At 53.3% G+C, this 20,281-nt stretch overlaps 1 protein-coding gene across 48 annotated transcripts in view; it reads left to right on the top strand.

The window, feature by feature from the left end:
* The first annotated feature begins 1,732 nt into the window (after window positions 1–1,732).
* The window catches only part of CCDC57 (coiled-coil domain containing 57), a 119,071-nt gene continuing 100,522 nt past the window's right edge, over window positions 1,733–20,281 (top strand). For 20 of the 48 annotated variants that reach the window (XR_012426372.1, XR_010582078.2, XR_012426365.1 and 17 more), the window contains exons 1-3: window positions 7,319–7,423; window positions 13,683–14,097; window positions 17,197–17,305. Coding sequence is in view for 27 of the 48 variants with exons in the window: in XM_065532171.2 (XP_065388243.1) it covers window positions 13,691–14,097; window positions 17,197–17,305 (516 nt within the window). In the remaining 21 variants the exon portion in view is untranslated. Of the gene's footprint in view, window positions 1,778–7,224; window positions 7,525–13,682; window positions 14,098–17,196; window positions 17,306–18,173; window positions 18,319–20,281 lie in introns of those variants that run through there. The other 28 variants (XR_012426377.1, XM_074021003.1, XM_074021001.1 and 25 more) reach the window with 12 other exon arrangements.

Raw genomic sequence — 20,281 nt, 5'->3', positions numbered from 1 at the left:
AAAGGATCCTTCCTTTGGCCTTCCAAGGTGCTGGGTTTATAGGTGTGAGCACTGTGCCCGGCCCACACGTGGCTTCCTATAGATCCCACTTTACAGGCAGGGACACTGAGGCACGCGGAGCCAGGATACAGACCCAGCAAGTGCCGGTTCCTCTTCTGGGTGGCCCAGCCCATCTCTGACACCCACACTTACCCAGGCCTGGTGGCTGCATCATGGACATGGGGGCAAGGCAGCTCTCTGGGTGCACAGAGGCAGGAGCTGAGGCAGGGATATGGGCATCCTTTTGGGTACATCTAGTCCTAGAGCTGATCCAGGGGCCAAATGTGCAGCCAAGGCCAGGTCAACCCCAGCACTGCCCTGTGGGTGGGGGTAGCAGGGAGCCAACGGTCCAGGCCCTACATCCTGTTCTAATAGAGTGACAAGTCTGAAGAGGCTGGGGGTGTACAGGCACTGAGAAGGCAGCAGGAGGACAAGGAGCCAAACATATGGGGTGGCAGGGGAACCCAGGGAGCCGGATACACGGTGGGGGGAGTCATGGGAGTTGGACACATGGGGCAGGTGGGGGTCCAGGGACCTAGACACAGGGAGTGGGGAGGGGATTCCAGGGGGCTAGATACACAGCATGTGGGGTGGGTCCAGGGGGCTAGACACACAGGGTGGGGGGTGGATCCAGGGAGCCGGACACACACGTGGGGTGGGGAGGGAGCATCCAGGGAACCAGGTCTAGGCAGAGGCAACTGGTGCAAAGGCCCCGAGGCAGAAGAGGGTTTGGTGTGTGAGACGGGACTGAGGGCAGTGGGTGAGGGGCAGCCCCACCGGGACGCGTGGGTCCAGGAGGACGGGCTGTAGGGTGTCTGGGCTGCAGGCACGGCAGGGATTGGAGTGACCCAGTGTAACAATGTGGGTGGGGGATGACACCAGACCCCTGGTTTATTGCCCCACCAGGGGAATTCCCAGACACCAGACACCCCCTCCACTCCCACGCAGAAGTGCGGGCTGAGGGTTCGGGTGGACCAGGCTGCTCTGTCCCGGGGCCGGGCTCCGTTCATTGATCCGCAGATGGATAAGAACAGGTGCCATTTTCGGAGGATGTGAATGGTGGGGAATGGCTGGCCCTGAGGATGTTGTTCCCACAGGATGGTGGGGGCGCCTCCGGGCCCCGTCCTTTCCCCCAGTTCCCTAACCAGGATCTGAGCGGCTGCGCGCACGGCCCGGGCCCCGCCAGTCTCCGAGCCCGTGGGCGGCGCCGGGAACTCGTGCCCCGGTGGCCGCAGCCGACCCTCAGGCAGGACTCGGTGGCGCCCCGGCCCGTACAGACTCCCACGGGCAGCCTCGGCCGCCCCCGCCCCCGCGCTCCCCTCATCTCAGGGCAAACGCTCAAGACACCCCTTCGGGACCGCGAGCCGGGCGGCCTCAGGGAGCGGGCGCCTGGGGACCCTCGGCAGGGCCGGGGGCGGCGAGGGTGGGGGCGCCTCGCGCGGCGGAGCCCGCCGTCCCCATAGCCCGGAACCCAGTCCGGAGTCGCCCCGCTGACCGGTGAGGAGGCCGGGCTCCCTCCCTCGATCCGCGGCGGCGGTCGGCTCGGCCCGGGGCGTCTCTCGGGCCTGGGCGCAGCGCGGAACCCGGCGCGGCGGGAGCGGCCGGAACCCAGCGCCAGGGACCCCGTTTCCTGCCGGCGGGACCCGAGCGCTGCACCGAGCGCAGCCGGACGCGGCCGACTGACCCGGTCGCTGTGGCAACGCGGGGGGACCCGGCAGCGCTGCTGGCGGCCGTTCAGGTGAGGCGCGGGCGGGCGGCGTGGGCGGCGTGGGAGCCGCTCCGACCCCTCTTCCTGTGGAAAACCTCGGGACTTGCCGTCCTGTCAGACGAGGACCTGGAGCGCGAGGTCGACCCTCAGAGCCCGGCCGGGCCCGGACCGGGGACCCGCTCGCGGAGGCTGCGGCGGGGCGGGGCGGGAGTGTTTCCTCGGTCGCCCTTGGATGACCTGGGGCGGTGGGCGCTGCCGACCAGGGCCCCGCAACCCCGGGAGAGTTCTCCGGGTTCCGCCGCCGCCAAGGACGGCTCCGCGCCCAGGCAGCCTTGCTGTGTCTGAGTTTAAAAAAAAGAAAAAGAAAAGAAAGGCCGGGCGCGGTGGCTCACGCCTGTAATCCCAGCACTTTGGGAGGCCGAGGCGGGTAGATCGCTTGAGGCCAGGAGTTCGAGACCCGCCTGGCCAACATGGTGAAACCCCGTCTCTACTAAAAATGCAAAAATTACTGGGCGTGGTGGTGGGCGCCTGTTGTCCCAGCTACTCGGGAGGCTGAAGCAGGAGAATCGCTTGAACCCGATGTTGTAACCGAGCGAGTTATAGAGAGAACGCCACACTCTGAGACTAATTCAGGCGTTCTTTATTGCCGGCGGCGACCGAGAGACGGCTAGAGCTCGAAATTATCTCCGCCCGAAGAAGGGGCTAGATTTCTTTTTAAACCTTGGTCTAAATAGGGGACGGGGAGTCTAGCTGAAGCTATTTTTTTTTTTTTTTTTTTTTTTTTACAGAAGCAGAACAGGCAAAAAAGTTAGAAATGGTTACAGAAACAGTTACAGGAAAAAACAAAAAACAGTTTCAGGTGCAGGGGCTTCAATTACCACAAAGTGATAAACGCAGGGGCTTTGGGTACCATCAACAGAGCGCGTTCCCAGGAGCTGCTGGTACAGCTTGCTCCAGTTTCTTATCAGTAAGTGCATTCCTGGATGTGCTTGGGGTCGGCTTGCACCAGGTATGTCCTTAAGGGAGGGGAATAAGAGGCTGCAAGCAAAGAAACCAACATGGAGTCTGTCCAGCTCTCAGCTAAGAGAGAATCAATCAGGTTAAAACAAGGTAGGGTATTACACCGCGAGGCAGAGGTTGCGGTGATCCGAGATCGCGCCGTTGCACTCCAGTCTGGGAGACAAGAGTGAAACTCCATCTCAAAAAAAAAAAAAAAAAATTATCTGTAACTTAGAAAAAGATACAAAAGCAGCACAAAGATTTCCCGTGTACTCTTTACCCACAGCCCCTAGAATGCTGATCTCTTACAGAACCACAGTTCATTCAGCAACATGGAGACGCTGGCGTTCATGTTAATATAATCCCGTGATCTGGTCTCCAGTATTTATTCTCGTTTAGCAGCTGCTTCAAGGATGACTGTACCGTGGTCCAGGATCCAGTGATAAGTCCACTATTTTATAAAATGCCCCCCATTTTGGATTTCTCTGATGTTTTCTCGTAATTGATTTCATATTACTCATTTTTGGCCAGAAAACTTCAACAGGGAAATTGTGTCCTTCCCAGTGTCTTATGAGCCACAGGATGCCCCTGGCTGTTGGTGCTCATCGGGGCCCGGGGGCTGAGGTGGTGCCTGCCAAGTGTGTCCACAAAGTTGGGGTCCTTCCCTTTGTAAATAATGCATATTTTATGGGGAAATATTTTGCCACTATGTAAAAAATCTTCTTTCTTTTTTCTTTTTCTTTTCTTTTTTTTTTTTTTTAAGATGGAGTCTCTCTTCACTGCCCAGGCTGGAGTTTGGTGGCACAATCTTTGCCCACTGCAACCTCCACCTCCTGGGTTGAAGTGATTCTCTTGCCTCAGCCTCCCAAGTAGCTGGGATTACAGCTGCCCACGACCACTCCCAGCTAATCTGTGTATTTTTAGTAGAGACGAGGTTTCACCATGTTGGCCAGGCCAGTCTCAAACTTCTGACCTCAGGTGATCCACCACCTTGGCCTCCCAAAGTGCTGGGATTACAGGTGTGAGCCGCCACGTCCAGCCTTTTTTTTTTTTTTTTTTTTTTTGAGACTTGAGTCTCTTTCTCTCACCCAAGCTGGAGTGCAGTGGCTTGATCTTGGCTCACTGCAACCTCTGTCTCCCGGGTTCAAGCGATTCTACTGCCTCAGCCTCCTGAGCAGCTGGGATTACCAGCACCTGCCACCATGCCCAGCTAATTTTTATTTTTATTTTTATTTTTTTTGTATTTTTAGTAGAGACGGGGTTTCACCATGTTGGTCAGGCTGGTCTTGAACTGCTGACCCCAAGTGATCCGCCTGCCTCGGCCTCCCAAAGTGTTGGGATTACAGGCCTGAGCCACAACGCCCAGCAAGATCTTGTTTCTAACCATATACTTCTGTCACTAATTTTAGCACCCATGAGTGTTTCCCCAAAATAACTATTAATGTGCTATTTGTTAAATGATTTTTCTGTTTCCGTTACTCCTACATTTATTAGTTGGGATTCTCCTGTAAGAAAGAACCATCTCTTCTCATCAATTTTCTATTAATTTTCATTACTATATCTTTTTTTTTTTTTTTGAGATGGCGTCTCACTCTGCCATCCAGGCTGGTGTGCAGGGGTGAGGTCTCGGTGTTAGTACAAGTCTCACTCTGTCGCCCAGGCTGTGGAGTGCAGGGGTGGGGTCTTGGTGTTAGTACGAGTCTCACTTTGTCACCCAGGCTGGAGTGCAGGGGTGACGTCTTGGTATTAGTACATCTTTTTATCCCATGGATTCTAACCCATTGCTATCATGTACTTTGTGGCTCACATTGTCCAGATTAAGGTGTTAGAAGCCCCTTCAAGTTGGCCTCTCTGTCCTCATAGCACGTCCCAACCTTCTGGAGCATTTTCTTTCTTTCTGGCACCACAGAATTCAGGCTCATCTTACGCTTGCCTTGACATATCCCAGAATCAGTCATTTCTCCAAGGAGTCCTGGTTCCTTTTAGTTTAGAAGGTGGTGTTTAGAAACCAAGATCCCAGTACCAGATAGACATATTGCTTCTGGGATGCCATTTCTTCTTGGTTTTCTTAATGGATAGAGCTAGGCAACGTGTGTTTCTATACACTATACACATGTAAATCTATTTCAGTGTATCTGTGTCCGTGTATATATTAAAACCCGTGGCTGGGTACAGTGGCTCATGCCTGTAATCCCAGCACTTTGGGAAGCTGGGGGGAAAATCACTTGAGGTGAGGAGTTGGAAACCAGCCTGGCCAACAAAGTGAGACACCCATCTCTATAAAAAATTATAAAATAAATTAGCCAGGCATGGTGGCGTGTGCCTGTAGTCCCAGCTACTTGGAGGCTGAGGTGGGAGGACTATCTGAGCCCAGGAGTTTGAGGCTGCAGTGAGCTATAATCATGCCACTGCACTCCAGCTGGGGTGACAGAGTGAGATCCCATCTCAACAAACAACAAACACAAAAATACCTGTGAGTTTATTACAAGTTACCCACTTGTAATCAAGTTAGGTTCACCTGTTTCTTTTTTTTTTTTTTTGAGACGGAGTCTCGCTCTGTCACCCAGGCTGGAGTGCAGTGGCCGGATCTCAGCTCACTGCAAGCTCCGCCTCCGGGGTTTACGCCATTCTCCTGCCTCAGCCTCCCGAGTAGCTGGGACTACAGGCGCCTGCCACTGCGCCCGGCTAGTTTTTTGTATTTTTTTTAGTAGAGACGGGGTTTCACCGCGTTAGCCAGGATGGTCTCGATCTCCTGACCTCGTGATCCGCCCGTCTCGGCCTCCCAAAGTGCTGGGATTACAGGCTTGAGCCACCGCGCCCGGCCAGGTTCACCTGTTTCTACTTCATTTTGAGTCCTTACTGATTTTAAGGGTTTTTGTTTTTTGTTGTGCTGTTTTTGGCACGTGAAACGTGTACGTCGTTCTAAAAGTCCGCAAAGTCTAAACTCAACGACAAGACTTTGACTTCAACTTCTATTTCTCATTTACTCACTTTTTTTGGCAAGTGCACATTCAAAGAAAACAGCTCTTCATGTTCCTTCATGGTGGTGGTGCCTTCTTCTCCAGCAAGTGCCAGTGACAGAATTAAGACCTACTGCCGATCTCTCTTATTTCAGTTTTAAAAATGGTTGTGGCTACTCTTTGGCAGTCAGTGAGGAAGTGAAAAAAAACATGGGGTCACAGGTACATAATTTTTGTCCCCTGGACCTATTTAAAGAGTAGATGAGAGGCCGGGTGCAGTGACTCACACCTGTAAGTAGGTGGGAAGATCGCTTGAGTTGTAGTTTTTTTTTTTTTGAGACAGAGTCTCGCTCCGTCGCCCAGGCTGGAGTGCAGTGACTGGGTCTCGGCTCACTGCAAGCTCTGCCTCCTGGGTTCATGCCATTCTTCTGCCTCAGCCTCCTGAGTAGCTGGGACTACAGGCACCTGCCACCACGCCCGGCTAATTTTTTTGTATTTTTAGTAGAGATGGGATTTCACTGTGTTAGCTGGGATGGCCTTGATCTCCTGACCTTGTGATCCGCCCGCCTCGGCCTCCCAAAGTGCTGGGACTACAGGCGTGAGCCAGCACGCCCGGCCGAGTTGTAGTTTTTAGATGGGCATTCGAGGCTGCAGGGAGCCATGATTGTGCCACTGCACTCCATCCTGCGCGACAGAGTGAGACTCTGTTTCAAAACAAAAGAGTGGATGTACTGAATTTAGCCTCCCAGAGGGCTGAGCAGCACTCTCTGGAATCCAACAGGGGCCGCAAGAGCTAAATTCAGTACACTTAAAGGTGAGAGGATCATTTGAGGCCAAGAGTTCAAGACCAGCCTGGACAACATAGTGGAACCCCATCTCTACAAGAAATTAAAAAAAAAAAAAATAACTGCCTGCAGTCCCAGCTACTCAGGATACTGAGATCGAGTCCTCTGTCCTGAGTACAAAGTGAGTGAGCCACCCCAGACCTGCCTTCCAGTCCCAGAAAGTGTCTTGTAAGTTAAGGGTATTAGCCGGGCGCGGTGGCTCACGCCTGTAATCCCAGCACTCTGGGAGGCTGAGGCGGGTGAATCACAAGGTCAGGAATTCAAGACCAGCCTGGCCAAGATGGTGAAACCCCATCTCTAGTAAAAATACAAAAATTAGCCAGGCGTGGTGGCAGGTGCCTGTAATCCCAGCTACTTGGGAGGCTGAGGCAGAGAATTGCTTGAACCCAGGAGATGGAGGTTGCAGTGAGCCGAGGTCGCATCACTGCACTCCAGCCTGGGCAAGAGAGCCAGACTCTGTCTAAAATAATAAAAATAAGAGTATTAAATATATTTACATATGGAGGTCATAAAAATATACATATATTTGGGCCTGGTGCAGTGGTTTACGCCTGTAATCCCAGCCCTTTGGGAGACCGAGGCGGGTGGATCACCTGAGGTTGGGACCAACATGGAGAAACCCCATCTCCGTGTATTTTTAGTAGATTTTATTTTGTGTGTATTTTATTCACAGGTCTGGAAAACTCACACTGTTTTTCCTCTACTCTCACACCACAAGAATCATCAGCACAGAGGAAGACTTCTGTGACCAAATGTGGCGGGAGAGGGAGTTTGTCACCAGCATGTGAGCAGTCAGCTCTGCAGCAGACTCGGCTGGGTGTCCTTCAGTTCAGTTCCACTATCGCCTGCCTGGAGAGAGGTCAGACCACGGGGTGAGGGCTCAGTCCCCAACATGCAACCACCCAACGGGTTCACCCCGCCCGCTGCCTAGGCAGAGCCGATTCACCGAGGCGGGAATTAGGATCGAGAAAGAGTGAGTCACGCAGAGCCAGCTGTGCGGGAGAACGGAGTTTTATTATGACTCAAATCAGTCTCCCCGAGCATTCGGGGATCAGTTTTTAAGGATAACTTGGTGTGTAGGGGCCAGTGAGTTGGAGACGAAAACCTAGGGAGTCGAAGGTGTCCTCTTGCGCCGAGTCAGTTCCTGGGTGGGGGCCACAAATGGGATGAGCCAGTTTATCAGTCTGGGGGGTGCCAGCTGATCCGTGGAGTGCAGGGTCTGCAAAATATCTCCAACACTGATTGATCTTAGGTTTTACAATGGTGATGTTACCCCAGGAACAATTTGGGGAAGGTCAGAATCTTGTAGCCTATAGCTGCATGACTCCTAAACCATAATTTATTATTATTATTTTTTTTCTTTTTGAGACACGGTCTCACTCTGTCACCTAGGCTGGAGTGCAGTGCTGCGATCACGGCTCACTGAAGCCTCAACCTTGTAGGCTCAAGTGATCCTTCCACCTCAGCCTCCCTGGTAACTGAGACTACAGGCGTGCACCATCATGCCCCAGTTAGTTTTTGTATTTTTGGTAGAGACAGCATTTTGCCATTTTGCCCAGGCTGGTCTCGAACTCCTGGACTCAAGTGATCCTGCCTCAGCCTCCCAAAGTGCTGGGACAACAGGGGCCAGCCATTGCGCCTGGCCCTAAACCATAATTTCTAATCTTTTGGCTAATTTGTTAGTCCTACAAAGGCAGTCTAGTCCCCAGGCAAAAAGGGGGTTTGTTTCAGGAAAGGTGCTACTGTCTTTGTTTCAAACTAAGTTTCTCCCAAACTTAGTTCGGCCCACACCCAGGAATGAACAAGGAGAGCTTGGAGGTTAGAAGCAAGATGGAATTGGTTAGGTCAGATTTCTTTCACTGTCTCAGTTATAATTTTGCAATGGTGGTTCAAAGACTGCCCCGCTTCTGACACCAGTCACTAGTCCTGGCCTCTGGAACTTCTGACTGACCACTGGCTTCAAGTTGGGGTTCTCACAACCCCCTCTTTGGGTTCGATTTGCTGGGGTGACTCACAGAACCCAGGGAAACACGTAGGTTTAACAGTTTATCATAAAGGGTATTACAGAGGATACAGATGAGATGCGTAGGGGGAGATATGGGGGACGGGGTTTCCTGGAGGACCCCCAGCCCCCCCACCACTCCCCAGGAACCTCTCCAAACCCTGTCCTCTGGGTTTTTAGGGAGGCTTCCTGAAGTCAGCATTCCTTCCCCCAGGGTAGAGGGTGGGCGCTCTGGGGAGAGGCTTATGACCTACAATGGAAGGTCAGGTGAGAGTGGCGACCTGGGAGGATTCTGTGTCCTGAGGCCTGACACGCCCAACGTTGTAACAAAAGACGGTGACGAGGGAGAGTTATGAGCCAGGAACTGCAAGAAAACCATGATGCGTCATCATACCACAACAGGTAGACCTACAACATCACCGTTAGATCAGCTCAGTATTTTAAATGAGAAAATCTAAGTGATGGGACGCCCCCGGTGCTGTGCCAGCCCCTGCTGGGAGGTTCTCCTGGAAGGGGGTGCCTGCTTGGCAGTGGGGCCCTCCCCTCCCCGGAGGCTTCTCCTGCCGCTCCCCAACCCGGAAGCTTCATGTGGTCCTTCTTGAAACCAGGTGCTTGCTAGTGACGCCTGCTGGCCGACAGGCAGATTGCGTCCAGATGCTGAACCTGTGCTTTTGAAAGCCAATTAATCTCCGCCTTGAGGCTTTGGGGATCATCCAGATTTGTACGGAAGCAGGGCAGGCCGTTCTGTGATGAGGTCAGAAGGAAGGGCGTGCCAAGCCCAGCTGACTTACAGGCCCTTGGTGTGTGGAGCTTCTCGTGGGTCCTGAGTGTGATGGATAAGGCGCTGGAGAAGCTGGGCGCTCCCTGGGTGCTGCAGCGAGTCACTTGCTGTGTGGATTTATCAGGCTGCTCTTCTGTGCAGAACACAGAGGCCGGGTAGCACCCATCTCACATAGAGGGGTGGCGCGTGCCATCTGCCTGTCCTGGCTGCCTGAAGCTTTTGAGAAGCGGGTGACCTGCTGAGTCCTGAGCCCTGGTGGGAAGGAACCTCACCCAATGTGGGGAGAGGGGTCTGGGGGCCTGGAGTAGCACGTGTGCAGAAACTGGCAGATAAAGGCTGCTCTGGGCCTGCAGGGAGCAGCTGAAGCCACGCAGGCTGGGCCCCGTCCTCGGTATGTCTTCATACACTGTGCCAAGGAGATCGAACTTTATTTTGAAAATGGTCAGGAGTCGTGGGCAGATTTGAGGCCAGATAAGGTCACGTGATCAGATTCTCAGAAGAGCAACCCCCATGGGTGGCTGTGATCGATGAGTTAGAGGCAAGTCCAGTGGCAGGGCGCCTGGTACCGGACGGGAGCCACAGGCAGTCCTCAGAGAAGAGGCCCGTAGACCTCGCAGATCTCAGGCTCTGCAGAGAACGGTGGTCAGGACTCACGGGCACTGTGTGAAGGGTTCTGAGTCATCAGAGATCACAGTGATGTTCCATCATTTAATGTGTATTTGCTGATATTCCGATTCTTTCCCTGTGTGTGCACAGGTGTGTGCATGGCCTCTATGTACAAAATGTTTCTGTCGCCAAGACTGTGCCAGACGGCGGGACTCACTACACCTGACACTGGGGCGATGGCGTTGTGCCAACATGAGATGGCAGTTAGGAGAGCTTCCCTGCAGTGATATTCAGGTTGAGGTCCCAGTGGCAGGAGGAGCCTGCCCTGTGGTTAGGAGGAACTTTGCAGGCAGAGGGCACCTGCCACACATCCCAGGCTCTGGGGGCGCGTGGCAGTGGCAGGAAGGAGTCTGGGGTCCAGGTGTCCTCAGTGGAATGGGAAACCTGGTTAAGCATTTTTGAAAAGATTCCTTTGGCAGCCAAGAAAGTGGGAGTGCACAAGAGGCCAGTTGAGGTCTTTTGCGGTAAGACACTGTGGTGGCCGAGGTGTGGGCACAGGGTGGGAGACAGCGAGAGGGGTGGACGGTAGGGACACTGTAGGAGCCGAGGGAGACGAGGAGCAGGAGTGTGGGAGAGCACTGAGATGGTCGGTAGGGACGCCATTAGTTCGGGCAATGGGTGGGCACGCGCAGCTTGGAGGAGCCAGGCCGAGGTGGTCCAGGTGGCGTGATGGGCCCAGGGTGTTGGGCGGGGCTGGGCAGGGGGCTGCATCGCGGGAAGCGTGTGGGATGAAGGCCATCTTTGCTCCAGAGCCTCGTCAGAGAAGTGCCGTCTCAGGATCCCCAGGGGGCCCTCGTGCCGCCAGTGGGTGTGCCCTGCTGACCAGCCCTTTCTGGAGGGGCCCACGGGTCTTGCAGCCCCTTGTGCTTTGTTACCCACCTCCTCCTTGTGCTTTGTCACGGCTGGTGCTCAGCCTGGCTGTGCCATTGTACCCGCTCCCTCTGGGAGTTGGGACTTTGTACAACCTCTGCTGTGGCCCGAGGGGCAAAGGTACCCAAGACAGGCTGGGGCTTCTTTCTGCTCTGGCAGCAGCTCCCGGGCCATGTCCCACCAGGCCGGAAGTTTGTGCTTGTCCCCCAACTGGGTGTGGCCCTTTTAGGCCATGTAGTGCCCCTGTGTGGACACCAGAGAAGAACTGTGGGGGATTTCTGTGTCCAAATTGAGCTCATGCTTGGACCTCTAGAGGATTGGGCAGCTAGGGCCAGCCAGAAGAAACTTTCTTTTTTAATAGACCACTCACTGTGGCGTGGAACTCCTGAGTTCGAGTGACCCGCCCACCTCAGCCTCTGAAAGTGTTGGGATTACAGGCAACAGCTACTGTGCCCAGCTTGTTGGTTTTTGTGATCTTTGTTTTTAAATTTTATTTTTTCTAGCACTTTATTTTTATGGTTTTACCAAAATATCAGTCCATGATGAACAAAATAAAAGAACAAAGGAGGCCGGGCGCGGTGGCTCAAGCCTGTCATCCCAGCACTTTGGGAGGCCGAGGCAGGCGGATCACGAGTTCAGGAGATCGAGACCATCCTGGCTAACACGGTGAAGCCCTGTCTCTACTAAAAAATACAAAAAAATAGCCAGGCGAGGTGGCGGGCGCCTGTAGTCCCAGCTACTCGGGAGGCTGAGGCAGGAGAATGGCGTAAACCCGGGAGACGGAGCTTGCAGTGAGCTGAGATCCGGCCACTGCACTCCAGCCTGGGCGACAGAGCAAGACTCCGTCTCAAAAAAAAAAAAAAAAAAAAAAAAGAACAAAGGAATGTACTCTTGGATGGTATATTAAACCGTTCTTACATTGCTAGAAAGAAATACCTGACGCTGGGTAACTTATAAAGAAAGAAGATTTAATTGGCTCACGGTTCTCCCGGCTGTACAGGAAGCATAGCGTTGGTACCAGCTTCTGGGCAGGCCTCAGGAAACTTTCACTTATGGCGGAAGGTAAAGGGGGAGCAGGCAGAAGCAAGAGAGGGAGTGTGAGTGGCGGAGAGACGCCACATCTCACCGGAACTCATTATCACCAGGCTCTTGGAAATGACAAGATCTCCCCAGAACTCACTGTCACGAAGACGGCGCCACGAGGGGTCCGCCCGCACGGCGCAAACACCGCCCTCCAGGCTCCAGCTCCCACGCTGGGGATTACAGAGGGGTCCGCCCGCACGGCGCAAACACCGCCCTCCAGGCTCCTGCTCCCACGCTGGGGATTACAGTTCCACACGAGATTTGGGCAGGGATAAATATCCAAACCGTATCAGGTGGTGGATCTTTCAGGAGCAGGGCGTTAGGTGGGAAGGGGCGTTGGTTCTGAAGCCCTGTCTCTACTAAAAAATACAAAAAAATAGCCAGGCGAGGTGGCGGGCGCCTGTAGTCCCAGCTACTCGGGAGGCTGTCAGTCCCGGTGTCAGTCCTCGCGTAGCCACTTAGCAGCCTTAGTTTTCTCAGCCGTGAAATGGACAGGGTGCTGCGTTGAAGCTATTTTATAGAACCTAGCTCTTGTAGCTGGACAAACCGTGTTTCCCATCTTTCCTTCCTCTACTTCCTCTGGATTTCTTTTTTTAATTTAATTTTTTAATTTTTTTTTTTTTTTTTTTTTTTTTGAGGCGGAGTCTCGCTCTGTCGCCCAGGCTGGAGTGCAGTGGCCGGATCTCAGCTCACTGCAAGCTCCGCCTCCCGGGTTCACGCCATTCTCCTGCCTCAGCCTCCCGAGTAGCTGGGACTACAGGCGCCGCCACCACGCCCGGCTAATTTTTTTTGTATTTTTAGTGGAGACGGGGTTTCATTGTGTTAGCCAGGATGGTCTCGATCTCCTCACCTCGTGATCCGCCCGTCTCGGCCTCCCAAAGTGCTGGGATTACAGGCTTGAGCCACCGCGCCCGGCCTAATTTTTTAATTTTTGGAGAAAAGCGTCTTACTGTCGCCAGGCTAGAGTGCAGCGGCGCAATCTCTGCTCACTGCAGCCTCTGCCTCCCGGGTTCAAGTGATCCTCCTGCCTCAGCCTCCCGAGTAGCTGAGATCACAGGCATGCGCCACCACGCCAGGCTAAATTTTATATTTTTAGTAGAGACGGGGTTTCACTGTGTTGGCCAGGCTGGTCTCAAACTCCTGACCTCAGGTGATCCACCCACCTCAGCCTCCCAAAGGGCTGGGATTACAGGAGTGAGGCACCGCGACTGGCCTTTTTTTTTTTTTTTTTTTTTTTTGAGAGAGAGTCTTGCTCAGTCACCCAGACTGGAGTGCAACCTCCGCCTCCTGGGTTCAAGCGATACTCCTGCCTCAGCCTCCCGAGTAGCTGGGACTACAGGCACGTGCCACCAAACCAGGCTGATTTTTTATATTTTTAGTAGAGATGGGATTTCACCATGTTAGCCAGGCTGGTCTCGATCTTCTGATCTCAAGTGATCCACCCACCTTGACCTCCCAAAGTGCTGGGATTACAGGCATGAGCCACCATGCTCGGCCTAATTTTTGTATTTTTAGTAGAGACAGGTTTTTGCCATGTTGGCCAGGCTGTTCTTGAACTCCTGACCTCAGGTGATCCGCCTGCCTCGGCCTCCCAAAGGGCTGGGATTACAGATGTGAGCCGCTGCGCCCGGCCATGGTAACTGTTGATAGGGAATGTGAGGTGGGTACTGTGGAAGGAAAATTAGGGCCCCTCACGGTGCACCCTGAACCTGCTTTCTCTTTACTGCAGCGGCCACCATGCTGCCACTGGACTCAGAGCCGGCCCTGAATGAGCTGCTGCTTCGCAAGGAGGAGGAGTGGAGGGCATTGCAGGCCCACCGCAGCCAGCTGCAGGAGGCGGCTCTGCAGGACACACGGAGCCAGCTGGAGGAGGCGCAGGGGAAACTACGGTGCCTGCAGGAGGACTTTGTCTACAACCTTCAGGTGCTGGAGGAGCGGGACCTCGAGCTGGAGCGCTATGAAGCTGCCTTCGCCCGGGCCAGGGAGTGGGAGGAGGCCAGGCGGGCAGAGGTGAGCGAGCTCAAGATAGAGGCAGCTAAGCTGAGGCAGGCGCTAGCCAGAGAGGCCAGGAAGGTGGAGGAGCTGCAGCAGCAGCAGCAGCTGGTGTGGCAGGAGCATCGCCTGGAGCTGGAGCGCGTCCACAGGTGAGCCACCGACCGACGAGCCCTCCCCTGCAGCGCCTGGCGGAGGCCCCCACACGCCCCCTGCTCCACTGTGCTGCCCGAGCACTGCCCACTCTCACTGCCCCTCCTCCCGCTGCTGATTCCGGGCCACGGGAGCTGGTCTGTCTGAGTGGCCGAGTGTCTCGTGGCTTCTGAACGTGTGTTTGTTGAGTGAATGTGTGTGGATTCAGGAATGCCCTGTCTTTTTCTGGGCTCTGATATAACTCTGAAATTAATGGAGATTGGTTTAAATATTTGGAATTTATTTCATTAATTACAAATCTATATTAACACGTATTTGAATTTATAATGATTTTAATATGAAGTCTGTAGTAATTTCAAAACTAAATGAGCTGACTTAAGGCAAAGTCGACATAAAAACCTACAGCCTTTGTCGTGGGGCCTGTGGTGGGGCCCCTGGAACTTACCCACATGCCCGGTGTCCCCTCAGCGCCACTCAGCCAGCCACGCTGTGGAGAGTTTGGGGAGACAGGGGGGAAGGAAGGAGGACAGGCTTCTCTGACAAGATCTTCCATCCCCCACTTCGGAAGCACCGCAGGTTCATCATAGCACGTTAGCAGTTAGAGGCCCTTCCTGTGTAATGTGTGTGTGCAGATGTCAGGAGAGCCGGCTGTACGCTCTGTTTGCACTTAACAGGAGCCTAGATACTTTTTTTTTTTAATGTTTTACGTATTCTTCTAATGTAAGCAGCATTTTTCTTTTTTTTTTTTGAGACGGAGTTTCACTCTGTTGCCCAGGCTGGAGTGCAGTGGCGGGATCTCGGCTCACTGCACGCTCCGTCTCCCAGGTTCAAGTGGTTCTCCCGCCTCAGCCTCCGGAGTAGCTGGGACTATAGGTGCCCACCACCACGCCTGGCTATTTTTTTTTTTTCCTGTATTTTTAGTAGAGATGGGGTTTTGCCATGTTGCCCAGGCTGGTCTTCAACTCCTGACCTCAGGTGATCCACTGGCTTCGGCCTCCTAAAGTGCTGGGATTATAGACATGAGCCACCGCACCTGGCCATAAGCAGCTTTTTAAAGTACTTTTTAAAGCCACAGGAGTAAACTATTCTTATCATAGAAAGTCATTTCTCAGAGAAGACGCTGTGGTGGAATGGGAAAGTAAAAGCCGCCACGGACCATCTGTTGTGTCATCTCCAGGCCCTAAAGAGAGCCGCCTGCGCACACCGCTCCAAAATGTGCGTCCAGCACTTCCTGATTGATTTGTGGCGTCTGTTCTTTGTGTCAGTGTGCTGGGTTCTGCCGCACCCTTTTGACTGACCGGCTACCCTCTGTTGTGTATGCTGGGCCTGTTTGCTCAGAAGGGTCTCAGATGGGTGTGAGCAGGCCAACAGGACCACGCCAGCTGCTCCTGTGCAGCAGAGAGACCTGCGGCAGGTCAGGTGCGAGGAGAGGACATCCACGTTGGTAGGTGCGGTGCCACTCTGGCTCAGAAGGCCCGGCCAGTATTCCGCAGCCAGTATCTCCTGTAGCAGCCCACAGGGATCACGTCTGTGGCCCCGCAACAGATGTACCCCAATGAGAGTCACTGTCTTCTAGGAAGCCTACAGTATTTATGGCTCCTTTATCGCATCTCCCTGTATGGATAAACAGCGTGGATAGAAAGTGCCAGTCCACAGTCGTTTGACCCAAGCAGCACTGCTTGGTAACGTGGCACACACCCACGTGCCACCTTCCCAGGGTCCAGGGAAAGAGCTAGAGAGTTGAGCTGGAAGTCAGCTTCTCCCTGAGTGGAGGGAGAGTGTCTAGAAGCTCCCGTCCCCAGCATGAAGGCTGGCGCTCAGGCTGCACCTTGTCCAGACGCCGAGTCCATGCAGGCGCATGCGGTGCTTGGACAGCTTTGCCCTCCCGTGTGGGTGCTGACTTTCTCATAGCTGTTTCCAGAGTGTTCAGAGCATCCTTTTAAAAGTGCTTTACATTGTGTTGTGAGGTGTCTCTTCAAGTCTTTTGCTCATTCTTCTCTCCAAGTGTGGGATGTTTTCAGCCATGTTCAGGGACTTTCTCAGTCTCACACTCTTGTTTTTTTGAGACAGAGTCTCACTGTGTCACCCAGGCTGGAGTGCAGTGGCGTGATCTCGGCTCACTGCAGCCTCTGCCTCCGGGGTTCAAAGGATTCTCCTGCCTCAGCCTCCGGAGGAGCTGTGATTACAGGTGTGCGCCACCACGCCCGGCTAATTTTTGTATTTTTAGTAGAGACGGGGTTTCACCATGTTGGCCAGGCTAGTCTCGAACTCCTGACCTCAAGTGATCCACCCACCTCAACCTCCCAAAGTGCTGGGATTATAGGCACGACCCACCACACCCAGCCTGCTATAGCTTTTTCTTTGCTGAGATTTGTTTTTCCGTTTGCTTTATTCGATTACTTGAAGTGCTTTTATAACGACTGCTATAGCATCCTTGTTGAAGAATTCCAGCGTCTGTGTCATCTTCGTGTTGGCATCACCTATTGTCTTTTCTCTTTCAAGCGCAGATCTTTCTTTTTTTTTTTTTTTTGAGACGGAGTCTTGCTCTGTCGCCCAGGCTGGAGTGCAGTGGCGCTATCTTGGCTCACTGCAAGCGCCGCCTCCTGGGTTTACGCCATTCTCCTGCCTCAGCCTCCCTAGTAGTTGGGACTACAGGCACCCGCTGCCACACCTGGCTAATTTTTTTGTATTTTAGGTAGAGATGGGGTTTTACCTTGTTAGCCATGATGGTCTCGATCTCCTGACCTTGTGATCTGCCCACCTTGGACTCCCAAAGTGCTGGGATTACAGGCATGAACCACCGCACCGGTCAGATCTTTCTGGTTTTTGGTTGTCAGTTTTTTTTTTTTTATTGTATCCTGGACATTTTGGATTTTATGTTGTGAGACTTTGGGCCCTATTTAATTTCCTCTTTTATAGATTGGTATAGCATGCTGGTCCAGGTGGGGCTGGAAGTTCTGCTACCCTGTGGGTCCTACTGAAACCACCCCTTCGTAAAAGCAAAGCACCAACTTTCACGTGTCAAGTACAGCTTGAAAATGTATTACCTTTGCTGAATATTTGGTGTGGCTTTGCTTAATGCTGTTTTATTACCACAGTGACAAGAATGGTGAGATCGACCACCACCGGGAACAATATGAAAATCTGAAATGCAGGCTGGAGAGAAAACTTGAGGAGCTCGATGGTGAGCTTGCTCTGCAGAGACAGGTAGAGCCTCTGGGTCAGCCCCTTCCTGGGTGCTTTCCCCGCGTGCCCACTGGGAAGCTGAAGTCATGTAGGGCTGAGGAAGAGACAACCATTCGGTTCATTGCCTGCATTCTCCTTGGAGTACAATGGCGCCATCGGGGCAGACGCCACTCTGAGACGGTCTGCAGGGAAACAGGATGGGCTGTCTGCATGCAGCCACCTCCACGGTGCTTCCTTGTTTCCTTTCCTCACAGATTAGTCAGGGTTCTCCAGGGAAACAGGCAATAGGAGATAAATCGTAGGAATTCATTCATGCAGTTATGGAGGCCATGAACTCCCACAGTTTGCCATCTGCAAGCTGGAGAACCTGGGAAGCTGGTGGTGTAATTCAGCCCAGGTGTAAAGGCCTGAGCACCAGGGAGCCACTGATGTGAGTCCTGGTCCAGTTCTGAAGGCTCAAGATACAGGAGCCCAGTGTCCAAGGCAGGAGAAGGCGAATGTCTCAGCTCAAGCAGAGAGAACAAGTTCACCCTTCATTGCATTTCGTTCTGTTCAGGCCCTCAGTGGATTGGATGACACCCGTCCACGCTAGGAGGGCAGATCATCTTTACTTCGTCTGTGAATTACAATGCTAGTCTCTTCTGGAAACACCCTTGCAGACACTCCCAGAAATAATTTTTTACCAGCTATCTGGGCAGCCTGTAGCCTAGTTGTTTGACACATGGAATTAACCAGCACACCTCAGAAATGATGAAACTTTTAAATTGATTTTTAGAAAAGTATAATTTTAAAAACATGAATTTTTACTGTAGAAAAGAATTTGGAATTCAATTATGGTAAGTTTAAAATGCTTCAACTGACAAATGGCAGTCACCGAATTTCTCCTCAGGGTTCTTGAAACTCAGCCTACACCTCCAGGAGACCGAGCTGTGCTGGGGTTTTGTCGAAAGACATCCTGTAGATTTATATCCAGAGACCACAGTCAGAGATGCTGCTACTGTGTGCATATGTGACAAGGGGCTGCGTCTCTGCAGGTATACGTGTGATGAGGGACTGTGCCTGTACAGGTGCAGGTATATGACATGGGGCTGTGTCTGTGCAGGTGCAGGTGTCAGGAGGGGCTGTGTCTCTGCAGGTGCAGGAGTCATGAGGGGCTGCGTCTGTGCAGGTGCAGGTGTCATGAGGGGCTGCGTCTGCAGGAGTCACAAGGGTCTGCGTCTCTGCAGGTGCAGGAGTCACGAGGGGCTGCGTCTCTGCAGGTGCAGGAGTCACGAGGGGCTGCGTCTCTGCAGGTGCAGGTGTCATGAGGGGCTGCGTCTGCAGGAGTCACAAGGGTCTGCATCTCTGCAGGTGCAGGAGTCACGAGGGGCTACGTCTCTGCAGGTGCAGGAGTCCCGAGGGGCTGCGTCTCTGCAGGTGTCATGAGGGGCTGCATCTGCAGGAGTCACGAGGGGCTACGTCTCTGCAGGTGCAGGAGTCACGAGGGGCTGCGTCTCTGCAGGTGCAGGAGTCATGAGGGGCTGCGTCTCTGCAGGTGTCATGAGGGGCTGCGTCTGCAGGAGTCACGAGGGTCTGCATCTCTGCAGGTGCAGGAGTCACGAGGGGCTGCGTCTCTGCAGTGTCATAGGGGCTTCTTCTATGAAAGTGCAGGTGTGATGAGGGGCTGCATTTATGCAGGTGCAGGTGTAATAAGTGGCTGTGTCTATGCAGGTATGTGCAAGTGTTACTAGAGGCTGTGTCTGTGGAGATGTCATGAGGGGCTGCGTCTGTGCAGGTGCAGCAGTGATGAAGGGCTTTGTGGAGGTGTGACAGGGTCCCCTCTCTGGTCCTGTCGGATGTTGGGAGCTTGGTCATGGTAGGATAGGCCAGTGTGTTGTTGAGAATTTGCCACAGTCAGGTCACTAGAGAAGGAGGCCACGCTCACGTCATGATGGGCCCTCGTGTGGACTGTCCACTTGTCCCCGGAAGTGCTGAGCTCACTCCCCTTGTTCACAGGTCCCTGAGGCTGCTTCTGAAATGGCCTGCAGAGGACTTTCTCTTGGAATTCTCAGAGACCAAAGAGCTTTGTCGATTGTAGGTGAGTTTGAGAACGCCCAGAGTTCATTAGGCATGAAGCCAGCATCTAAAATCTGTGGTCAAGCAGAGACCAGTGGTGACTTTTCTAAGTAATGAGGCTCCCTCAAGTGGCTCCAAAGTCACTTCCAAAGAAGGAGTTTGAGGAGGATCCAGCTGTGGGTGGTCCTGCCCAGCAGGTGGGGGGCTCTCGGCAGCATTTGGGAACAGTGGCGATTTGAGGCTGGTTGTAGTTGGCGGGGCACCGCCATTCTTGTCAGGGTTTCTGGTTGGGCCGTGACTCTGGCTGACTTCCCAGGCCGTCCACGCCAAATTTCTCAGACTCAGCAGGGCTCATTCAGGGAGAGCCATCTCAGATGTTGGGAACATGGATTTTTTATCATGTCCAGATAGTAGCCTTGTCTCTGGAAGGAAGGAAACATGATGTTTTAACATAGCAGCTTTGGTTACTAGCGGAAATTTGGGCGGCACGCATCTAGTGTGGTTCTGGGCAGTCTGATCCTGTGTGAGCTCTGGGATGCTGGCACCAGCTGTTGGGAAGCTCTGTTCTGCTGCTGGCATCTCAGCCTTTTAGTTACTAAACTGGGGTCTTACATGCTTGTCAGTTTCATGGTTTCCCTTATTCTGATTTCTTGTCTCTTGTTTTGGAAGATCTTGGTGTTTGTTATTGTCAGAGGTAGAATCGACTCAATGGAGATAAGGATTTTTCTTTTCTTTTTTTTTTTTCTGTGGTGACAGGGCCTCACTATGTTGCCCGGGCTGGTCTTGAATTCCTGGGCTCAAGCAATCCTCCCGCCTCAGCCTCCCAGAGTGCCGTTACCGGTGTCACTGACCCCAGCTTCTCTCCTCGGCAGTGTGTGTGGTCCTTCTCTGTTGACCACCGTGTCCTGCTCACCTCTGGATCCCACCTCCCAGGACATGGGT

The sequence above is a fragment of the Macaca fascicularis genome, chromosome 16 (genome assembly GCF_037993035.2).
Source record: "Macaca fascicularis isolate 582-1 chromosome 16, T2T-MFA8v1.1".
Taxonomy (NCBI): Eukaryota; Metazoa; Chordata; class Mammalia; order Primates; family Cercopithecidae; genus Macaca; species Macaca fascicularis.
Note: the sequence above shows the minus strand (reverse complement) of the source record. Positions and strands in the feature narration are given on the sequence as shown.